This window comes from Vigna angularis, chromosome 1 (genome assembly GCF_016808095.1).
Source record: "Vigna angularis cultivar LongXiaoDou No.4 chromosome 1, ASM1680809v1, whole genome shotgun sequence".
Lineage (NCBI taxonomy): Eukaryota > Viridiplantae > Streptophyta > Magnoliopsida > Fabales > Fabaceae > Vigna > Vigna angularis.
This window is the reverse complement of record NC_068970.1, coordinates 4,767,955-4,778,755: the sequence shown is the minus strand read 5'-3', so window position 1 is coordinate 4,778,755 and position 10,801 is coordinate 4,767,955. Positions and strand designations below refer to the sequence as shown.

Here is a 10,801-nt window from a genome sequence, read left to right as displayed (position 1 = left end):
ATTATATATAATTATCCACGAGAGATATTTGTATCTTAGATCATGTCCTTTACGTCTTTATACACACAAATTAATAGAATTATGTTTTCTTGTTTCTTTTAGGCGTATCTTTTTTACATTTGTACTTTTATAAGTAGTAATTTTATTAAGTTGACACTCAATGTTACTGTTATTGTTAGTAAAAAATGATGTGTACTGGTATCACGTAACAAGTAATAAATATTATTATCTCTAGATAAATTTATGTACACGACAACTTTCGTAATTTACAACTCAATTAGATAACACAATTCACAAAAGTACAAATAAACTATTTTTAGTGTTTTATCAAGTAGTTGGTATGCAATAAAAATTTAACATAAAGTATATACAATTATCAAAACTATATTTGATCCATTTCATTCTCATGCATTTACAAACATTTCAATTCTAATTTAAAATCAAAATCAACTCACAATATTACTTAAATCACATCCTTATTAACTTTGAGCCTATGATAACTCAAATCTTTCCATGTGCCTTATCTTTATTTTCATCAATATATTGCTCTCACAAGAACACAAAAGATACTAAAATGAACAACTTAACCTAATTTTGATATAGACAAAGATTTGAGAATTAGAAACATAAACATAAAAACAAAGAAGATAATTAAAAAACAAAAACAAAGAGAAAAGAAAATACATAAAAACAAGCACACCAACTAAACAACAATTTCAATATGTAGAATTATTAAAATAAATTTCTCAAATAACTTTACTCAGATCCCTCTTGTTGCAAGACTGCTCAGTACTCTCATAAGGTGATGATAACTACTTTTCCTTTTCTTTGAGGTAAAAACACTCAGATTCTTGTTGTTTTGTTTATCTAAGTCTGACACACACTACTCAATCCCTTGACACACACAACTCTATCCCTAGTGACTTGCACTATTTGGTTTGATTTGGTTAGTTAGGCTACTGAAATCTCATTCCTAAGATCTTCCAACAACTATATCAAGCTTTAAGATGTATCTCGAATAAAACATTAAGCATAAACCAAACCAATGGAAAACATAAACATATATATATATATATATATATATATATATATATATATATATATATATTCATAAAAGCAATCACAAGAAAAGAAAACACATAACAAAGTCTAAAGAGTCACAAACACTCAAATCACCTTGTGTTAGAACACATGCCCTAACATCTGCGCCAAAAACTTGTTAGTGGAAAATGACAAGTGCACTGGTCATAGTAGCAAGTAAGAAATATCCTTATCTCTACAAGGACTTGTACATGTGACAATTTTCATTATTCACAACTCAATTAGACAACAAAGTTTACAAAAACACAAAGAAACTTTTTTTTGGTGGTTTATTAAGTAATTGGTATGCAACAAAAAATTGTCATAAAGTATATACAATTGTCAAGACTAGATTTTATCCACTTCACTCTCATGCATTTACAAACATCTCAATTCTAATTTCAAGTCAAAATCAACTTGCAAGATTACTCAAATTCTATCCCTATTGACTTTGAGCCTATGATAACTCATCAAAGTCCAATCATCAATAAACAACCATGCATTAAATTTAAGAGTTTTAAAATTACTAATGAACCATGTTTTATCCCTAAAAGCTCCATTAGGTATTTAATTTTAGTTATAGATTCAAAAAACATTTTTCAACACCATAAGAACCACAAATCAAGCCACGAGTGATCAAGTCACAACAAACATTAAGGATAGAAATAAAATACTAACATATAAATGAAAAAGCATATGTATTAACATCACAAAATACATAAGATTCAATTTATTATATCTAATATCTACAAAAGGTTTAGCTCTCCATGGTGAAAAACCTAGGATTTATAAATGGAAGAGAATTGAATCCAAAAAAAGATAAAGGCCCTTTCCCAAGGCACCTAATAGCTACTCTAAGCTTCCATCATGCATTTCCACCTCCAATATGCAACTCATCTTCCTCTTTAATCCCAAAAGGGAGAAAACCACACCATGGATGAAGGAGGAAACCCAAGGAGGAGAGAGATAATTTCCTAGCACCCTAAACAACCTTTAAAGGCCTCTCACAAGCACCCAAGGTGAAGAGAAATCGTGAAAATGAAGAATTTTCCAAAACCCTTGAAAAAAACATGCTTAAATACTCAATTTTGATACATAAGCGTCGTCGCTACCCGACGTCATCTCATCATCGTTGACTTTATCAGTAAAAATGCAAACCAATGATTTTGTTAGACTGGTGCTCAACGCCTTTTCATCACTCAATGGAAATTCTTTCTTATTAACTGACACTCAACACACTACTTTGTATTAACTGACACTCAACACTACTTTTCCACCCTTTACCTATGCAAGGGTTGATGGTGCTCAACTTCATAAAAGTGGCGCTCTACCAACATCACTCTATAATTGAAACACTAGACACGATCCTAGTGGCACAAATATTTGTTTCAAATTGATCTTTTATTGCTTAAAACATTATTCCTTTTTACTTCTTTTTCTCTATTAAATTGCTCTCTATTTATTTATTTTATACACTTAAATAAAGATATTAAAGATAAAATAAATATAAAATAACTAAAATACAAAATAATATAAATATATTAAATTTGAGAATAAAACAAGATAAAATTTATAGTAAAAAAATAGATTATAAAAATACTCGTGTTAAAAATATTGTAATTGATAACTTTATTGGAGTTTGTTTTCTACCACTTCTGGTAATCAAACTATTTGAACCGGAGAACTATTTAAGAGAATCAATTCAATATTGGTGACACGTGTTAATACGAAATTATTTATTAAGTTATGCAAAATTATTTGTATTTTCTTAATTAATTATATTTAAAGAATTAGGTAAGATGATCTTAGAAGAGGTTGGAAAGGAGAGTGAGTGAAATGATAGATTCAATTCTCTAATTAATAAAAATTTAATAATTAATATTTGTGTATAAAAGAAAATCTTTACTGAGAAATGACGACAGGAAAGTGTGAATTTTGCACAGGAAATGAAGAAGGGTGAACTGAGTGTGTGGAAGGAAGAAAAGAAGAGGTGAAGTATGGCGGGAAAGAAAGGAAGAAAGCGTAGAGAGAGCATGGAGAAGTACGAGGGAAGTTTCTATTCTCTATCCTTCCCCGACATAACAATGGATACAATATTATTAATCCCCCAGTCTCTCTCTTCTCTTTCTTTTTGCACAATTTGATGCAATGAAAGGCCCACCAACCAACCCTTTATATTCCCCACCTTCTTTCTCTCCATTCACCAAAGTGCACAATGCTACCATTCAACCAAGCTACCCTAACTCCTAAACCCCTCAATCCCACTCCCTCACCCAACCACCACCAACCTCCACCACCACCACCACCACCACCACCACCACCACCACCACCACCACCTTCCTCTTCTTCTTCCACTACTCGAACCATGACGAACACCAATCCAATTTTAGATTCTAATCCTCCAAACCTCGAAGGAGATTCCGATTCTGATATTGACGCTCTCATCAATGCTTTTTTCGAACCTAATCCCCAATTCCCCTCTCTCGATCAACTCCAAGGATCCACCTCCGATGCCAATGAATCATCTCTCAAGAGAGGATTAGACACCGGGGATGATTCTTCCCACGCACCAATTCCCCTCAAACGCAGTCGTATTGACAATGTCATCTTCCCCCGCGCTGATCTCCACGCCGCCTTTCAAATTCAAAACCCTACTCCTTCTCCTTTTCCTCTCTCTCAGCCTCTGTTGCATGCCGCCGCTACCAATGGAGACACTCAAGTTGTGGAAGGGCAGGGGAGGCGCCCGGTGTTTGACTCCGATTTTCTGTCCAGGGCTCTCCGTGAAGCTGAATCGGTCCTTCCGCAGAATTCAGGCGATAACGACGTTAACTTTGACGTGGAACCTGGTGATTTTAGTGCACCTTATCTATCGCTGAATGATTTTAGGAGGATTCGGAACATGGAGCGTTTCCGACAGATAGCGAAGGAAAGCGCCACTCACTATGCTCGATTCACGTCGGAGGAGACCGCAGACGAAAGGCCGTCGTCTTCTGCTGCGCCTCAGGGAATCGACGATTCCACATCTCCGTTTTCGATCTCGATGAAGGCGATCAAAGAGGGAGCGGCGAAAAAGAAGGGGCGTGAGACGTGGGTTGCGAAGAGTCAAAAGGGGGAGAAGAGGGTCTGTGTTCCCTCCTTGCAAGAACTGTGTCTCAAAATTCTCGCGGACAATGCTGATGCCATGGTTTCCCTTGAGGGTGTACCGGATGAGTTGAGGCACAAGCTTTGCAAACTGCTCTGTGACTCGAGAAAGATGAATAGTCACTTTCTTGAACTTCTTCTCAGCGGGTCTCCCACGGAGATTCGCCTGAGAGATTGCTCCTGGTTGACGGTGGAACAGTTCGCCGAATGTTTTCATTCGTGTGACACTGGAAGATTGGAGGTGCGTATGTTGTTCAGATCATTTTGATAGGCATATGTCATTTTTAACATAGAATGTTGAATTTTATTTAGAATGCTAGTTTTTTTAACAGGGTGGTTTATATTTTTGTTTATTAATTTTTATGTGTGTATATTTTTTGAAGGTTTTCTGTTGGTCCTTGTTTGAGTTTTCATCTGCATGCTCTACCTGTTTTCTGTGTATATGACGAGCAACTTCTTCCATGGTGATCTGAATTCTGTTTATACATCTACGTGTTGTGTAGGTGCTGCAACTTGACCAGTGTGGAAGGTGCATACCTGATTATGCATTATTTGGTCCTCTGAGACAGTCACCATGGTGGTTGCCAAGACTAGTTAATCTGTCCCTCAGTGGTGCATGCCGTCTTTCAGACAAGGGGTTGCATGTGCTAGTTTCTTCTGCCCCATCACTAAGATCAATTAATTTAAGCCAGTGCTCCCTTCTCTCATCTGTCAGTGTCAATATTTTGGCGCATTCGTTGGGATCTCTACTGAAAGAGTTATATCTTGATGATTGCCTAACCATTGATGCTGCACAAATTGTGCCGGCATTGAAGAAACTCGAACATTTAGAAGTGTTGTCATTGGCTGGAATTCAAACTGTCTCTGATGAATTTATCGGGGATTACATCACTGCACGTGGTCACAACATGAAGGAGCTTGTTTTAAAGGACTGTAGGTAAGAGCTGCGTTTACTCTTTACCGAATCTGCTTAGATTTGTGCTTGAGTCAGTTTTGAAGTTTGATTAACCATTCACCACTTTCTGAACATTGACTAATCACTATTTCTGACTTTTGGTTAAGTGTTGGTCACTCTTTGAGAACGTCATTATTTATAAATTTATGAGTTCTTTCTAACTGGGAATTATGTTTGCTAGGAAATCTCAAATTCTGATCTCCATGCTGTTTTTCTTTGCATATTTTTCACTCTTGTTTATTTATGTTTCTTAATGTGTAGAAAATTAACAAATGCATCAATAAAAGTCATCGCCGAGCACTGTCCCGAGTTGTGTGCACTCGATCTTATGTATTTGGACAACTTGACGGATATATCCATGGGATATCTTACGAATAACTGTCGAGTACTCCATACATTGAAGCTCTGCCGTAATCCATTCAGGTGCTTTTTTGTTTTCTCCTATTTGCTCTTTCTCTTTATACATTTGCACATTGCTTTTGCTAGTTTCTGATATTTTCTGTCTCATTATAACTGTACTGTAATGTGTCTGGTCATTGCAAGATAGACTCTCTTAGAGGAGGTTACAGCTTTTAAATAAGATGATTATCTTTCTTCCTGCGTTAATATGAATTCTATGTAGCAGTGGTTAATTAATAACTATAATTTCCAATTTCTTTTGGATATTGCTCTGATGACTTTCGAGACCTGACTTAGATTTCAAACGGTTGATTTCAAAAGCGTTTAATTTAAGCACTTTGATCACATGGATTGGTAATGATTGTAGCATTTGGAATATCAGGAATATTTTCTTTTATGGGTCTGATTGACACGTTCCTTGTCATCAAGAGATTTGAGAAAATTCTTCTATGCATCTGTTAATATCACCATTTATGCATGATACAATTGGTGTGTACTGGGATGGTGATCAAGAGATCTCATAAATTCTTGTCGGTGAAGAAATTTAACACATTTTTTTTCTCCACTAGTGATGAAGCAATTGCTGCATTTTTGGAGATTGCTGGAGGGTCCTTAACAGAACTTTCACTTAATAATATTAAGAAGGTGCGTTGGTATATTTACTTGTTGACTTTCCCTCGATTGACTCATATCTTGCACGCTTAAAACACCGGGCCCCTTGTATCATTAACCTGATAAAAAGCTTCTCTGTGCCCGTAAAATGATTAATTTATTTTCATAATAGCCTAAAACAATTAGGCAATTATGTGTTCAGAGTGCAATCTATTCTATGCTGGTCATAGTTTTACTCAAGCAGACACTTCAACATGTAATGTATACTTCAATTTATTTTCTCCAAAATTGAATTTTATAACTAACAAAGTAATACTCATATGATAAACTATGAATAAAATATGAAAGTTCCTTGCCGTGAAATGATCGGGCATATTATATTTCTGGTTTACGGAATCATATGAAACAATCTCTCCCAAGTTGTAGTCAACTGACTCTTGGAATATTACTATTTAAAACAATCTCTCCTAAAACAAGACTTGGATATTACTTAACGAATTAAGGTCGTTGTTAATATTCTATTTGGTTTTCAATTAGCATTTTGGCTGTGATGACAAACAAAACCTTATTTATAATGTTTTATTTTCTGACTGTATGACACATTTGGTTTAATTCAGGTTGGGCACCATACAGCCTTATCTCTTGCTAGTCATTCAAAAAATTTGCATACTCTAGATCTGTCTTGGTGCCGAAATTTGACAGACAATGAGTTGGGTTTGATTGTAGATAGCTGCTTCTCACTGAGGTTGCTTAAACTTTTTGGATGCTCACTGGTAAGTATGTTTCATTTAATTGAACTTAAAGGCATTTCTATGATGAATCTCTGCTGATCATAGAAATATATATATATATATATATATATATATATATATATATATATATATATATATATATATATATATAACATTATCGTATCAGAAGTCTTTATATGAAGAAACTAGATGATTTTGTAGGAAAAAGGTTTAAAAGTTACATATTTTTTGTAGGTAACAGATGTCTTTCTCAATGGGCACTCAAACCCAGAGATTCAGATCCTAGGATTGAAGATGGCTCCTTTATTGCAAAATGTCAGAATGCTTGATACCTGTGAAGGTCCTTTGCGTTACTCACCAGTCTCGGTAGATTTGATATATAAATGACAATTAAAAATGGAACATATGGTTATTTCTAGTAAAAGCAGACATAACTTTCTGCCAACGTGGTGCTAACCAGAAGGAGACAGTGTTGCCCGATTACTTTTAGTTTTACTGATGCCATTGTTGTTGCAAGGATTCAATCCCAAACATACAGACAATTCATATTCATTATGTACAGTGGATATGTAAATTTGACTGAGACAGGTAATAATATTTTTTTCCTGAAAGGAAGAAAATTATATATTTCCGTACGGGATAAAAAATTTGCAGTCAGATGACAATTTACTCGTTTTTTTAACTTTACAATCATATGATTGAAAAGAATCAGGACTAGCAAAAATAGTTGTGTAATTTGAGTGAACCCATGAAAATGTGTTTTTATTCGGGAAATAATCTTAGATTCGGATTTAAATTTCCATATTGAATTGATATTAAAATTTTATGGATAAATAAAATTCTAATTTATTTTGCTATGTCCACTTCAATCCAACTCAAATATATTGAATTGTGTTTTTCAACTAAATTAAATTTAATCCAATTCAAATTCATGGATTAAGTGAAGTTTCTTAATATGAACTTGAGATCTAATTTATTAAATAATAATACTGTTTTATTTATTTTATTAATTAAATATGCATTTTTGAAGCATTATATATTTACGTATCAGATAATAAAATTTATTCTTTTTAAATCAAATAAAAATATAACCAAAAAACTTTGAAATTATAGTTAAAAACATTTAACATAGAAAACAAAATATAGCTGGTGAGCCGTAAAGAGGTAAGTAATCAAAATTTTCTGTTAATTTTATCACACTCATTGTTCGTTATTTTTTTTTATCGGATAACACTGTTTAAGACAATAATGTTAATTGATTACATTAACTTAAAAAGAAGACACACGCGAAAAAGAGCATAATATTTCTTCAGAAAAAAAAGGAGAAAAGAAGGAGATGTGAGAAAAAACCATGTATTTATATTAATTACGATACCAGTTTGAATCTTACAATCTTTGGATGAAAAATAGTTGTTGAAACTGTGATGAATACATGCAAGTGTTTAAGAAAATATAAAACCGTAAAATATCTAATCGTAGCAAAGCAAAATATCTTTGGTCCTTTACATCTGTAAGCCAAGCAAGTACAAGTTACTCAATATCATCAAGGGGTTCGCAATTTCAAGTACCTATACAAAAGTGAACAGACAGTTGCATGTATTCTCTGAAGAACTATACAAAATTCATTATTTAAAGCTTAAAAACATGAACAGACAGTTGCATTACCTCAAACCCCAACTTTTGGAACAATGCCAAGGCAGGGCCATCGTGTCTATTTACATGAGCATAAAAACTATTCACACCTGCATGCACAACCAATCCTTCACAACCCTTCTTATTTTAGCGTGTAAAAGTTACTCTCAGATAATGTTCATATTATATTACCTCTAGATTTTGCATATTTCATAGCAAAAGACAACATGTTGCTTGCAATACGCTTGCGTCGATATGATTTAGCAACAACCAAGTTTGCAACATAACCGTGTCTGCTTGATGATGTTCCCTTGACTTGAAAACCAGGAGCATACACCCCTTCCTGCACAAATTGTTAGTTAGAAAAGGATTCAAAGAGAAAACAAAAAAGTGATAAACATAATATCTTACTCCAAGATGCAAACATCTGATATTCAAATCAAGCGTTCCTACGACACTTAGTAGGACTATTCGTGATACACTCTTTACATGCTTCTTCACCTGAAGACTTACACCACACATCATAAGGAAAAGAAAGATGCTTCATCAAATAAACCAAGAACAAGAATGCTTATACCGCGATGATGCATGTGGAGCTATGGCCGGGTTGTGGTTCTCTGCACTGCTTCTTTATCTTATCATATTCCTATCCAAAGGGAATTCTTGTTAAGATTTTCTTTCAGGAAAACACCAAGCACACAGTACACAGAATTATTAACATAAACTCTTACCTCAATCGTGTCTATCCTCTTCTCATAGTGGTTAAATCTGGATAAAAAATATCGACAATTATAACAGCATACAACTTTTCATCCATTTGTGAATCAAAGCACGTTACTATTCATTAAAAGAAGAAGAAATCCAGATGTCCTTCATTTACTATAAAAATTGCGCGTTCCAAAACGTTTTGTAGAATCTCTATCACTATATTACCATTGATAATCCTAGATAAAGTAAAAAAAACACAACTAATGCACTTTGAGTGTCAGACCCTGATTTATTTTCCCAGCTATGTTCTGTCCTTAGCGCAGCTGCTATCTGCGTTAGTAGCAATAAATAGCAAGTTTTTTGGTAAGCAAAAATAGAAAAGATTAAAAGAAAGGAAAGAAAAAAATAAAAATAAAAAAAACTTATCCAATACTCTTCGTTAAGAAAGGTCTCTCTTGCAATGAAATTCTTAAACTCCAAGCTTTCATGGAGATACAATTCTTCCGGCGAAGGTTGCTTCCGCCCAAAATTGAGATGGCAGAAAGTCACCGTTTCTTGTTTAGAGAGAGGTGGCTTTAGAGTCAAAAGCTGCGAAGTTTCTTTCTTCTTCTTGGAATTCAAGAAATCACAATCCCTATTAAGAGGAAAACAATAATGAGCAAACATCATACATGGAAGCAAAGGAAAGGTTTAAGAATAAAGAAAAAGAAAAGTGACATGGAGAGAGATGACGTAGTTCTTGGACATTGGGAAGCAATGGAATCATGGAAGAATGGAAGGTGAATCGTGGAAGAAACAGAAGACATTATTGTTTGTCCGAAGAAAAGAAGAAATCGTTCTAAATTAGAAGAAGTGGAAAAAGTATTTAACAAGAAAAATGGATCATAAGGCCATTCAAATAACCGTAAAAAAAAAAATAGTACAAAAATATAAAAACTAAACAATTCAAAAATATTCTCATTCCTTAATTTTTCTGAATAAGGAACACTTGAGATAGTTGACATTTCTTTTTTATTAGGTAATTGGATATGTTTTTATATCTTCATAGTATTTTTTATTCTAGGCTTAATCCCTCTTTTGGTCACTCGAAAGAAAAAGAATGTTCAGAATCTTCTTACATTTTTTAGAAAGTTAAAAACGGTCCCAACTTTTGAAAAAGTTGGATCAAGTTAATCCTTTTTTGTTATGACGTCAAATTTCTAATGGTGCAGCTGTCATCATGGAGAAAACTTAATTACATGTCTAATTTTTGTGATTGTGCGACACTAAGGGTGAAGGGCAAGACAATCACCACAAGCGCAACACCAACGCCCGTTTACCCACCTCCAACGCTCGAGGCCGCGCCACCAGGATCCCCCGCGGCTGCCAGATCCAGAAGACCTTCAACAACATCAAGATCATTATACTATGCGGCTTTGTCACCATCCTCGTCCTCCGCAGCACCATCGGCGTCAATCTCGGCTCCTCCGATTTCGACGCCGTTAACCAGAACCTTATCAAGGAGACCAACTGCATCCTCGTC

The 10,801-nt window shown here is 34.4% G+C and overlaps 2 protein-coding genes across 3 annotated transcripts; one reads left to right on the top strand and one right to left on the bottom strand.

Moving 5' to 3' along the window:
* Positions 1-3,005: 3,005 nt before the first annotated feature.
* On the top strand, positions 3,006-7,559 carry LOC108338672 (uncharacterized). Of its 2 annotated transcripts, XM_017575701.2 has the most exons (6): positions 3,006-4,462; positions 4,725-5,158; positions 5,438-5,599; positions 6,145-6,220; positions 6,805-6,960; positions 7,174-7,559. In XM_017575701.2, exons 1-6 carry the CDS (start codon positions 3,296-3,298, stop codon positions 7,324-7,326), a joined length of 2,148 nt encoding a protein of 715 aa, XP_017431190.2. In that variant the 5' UTR covers positions 3,006-3,295; the 3' UTR covers positions 7,327-7,559. The 2 variants fall into 2 exon arrangements, 1 of the variants encoding a protein (XP_017431190.2); XR_008246540.1 differs by lacking the exon at positions 6,145-6,220 and having other exon boundaries at positions 7,174-7,314.
* A 719-nt stretch (positions 7,560-8,278) lies between these two features.
* LOC108336741 (uncharacterized) lies at positions 8,279-10,109 on the bottom strand. Its single transcript, XM_052871815.1, has 8 exons — positions 9,997-10,109; positions 9,563-9,913; positions 9,303-9,339; positions 9,149-9,217; positions 8,983-9,072; positions 8,764-8,914; positions 8,605-8,681; positions 8,279-8,507 (listed from the first exon to the last, which is right to left on the bottom strand). Exons 1-8 carry the CDS (start codon positions 10,083-10,085, stop codon positions 8,442-8,444), a joined length of 930 nt encoding a protein of 309 aa, XP_052727775.1. The 5' UTR covers positions 10,086-10,109; the 3' UTR covers positions 8,279-8,441.
* Between the last annotated feature and the right edge of the window lie 692 nt (positions 10,110-10,801).

Bases quoted from the DNA above. Each gene is read 5' to 3' on its own strand.
- LOC108336741 (XM_052871815.1), bottom strand. From the start codon at position 10,085: ATGTCTTCTGTTTCTTCCACGATTCACCTTCCATTCTTCCATGATTCC. The intron at 9,340-9,562 runs GTCTGACACTCA...TTTTTTATCCAG, and splicing joins AGCTGGGAAAATAAATCAGG to ATTTAACCACTATGAGAAGA. The intron at 8,915-8,982 runs GTAAGATATTAT...CAATTTGTGCAG, and splicing joins TCAGATGTTTGCATCTTGGA to GAAGGGGTGTATGCTCCTGG.
- LOC108338672 (XM_017575701.2), top strand. From the start codon at position 3,296: ATGCTACCATTCAACCAAGCTACCCTAACTCCTAAACCCCTCAATCCC. The intron at 5,159-5,437 runs GTAAGAGCTGCG...CTTAATGTGTAG, and splicing joins CTTGTTTTAAAGGACTGTAG to AAAATTAACAAATGCATCAA. The intron at 5,600-6,144 runs GTGCTTTTTTGT...TTTCTCCACTAG, and splicing joins CTCTGCCGTAATCCATTCAG to TGATGAAGCAATTGCTGCAT.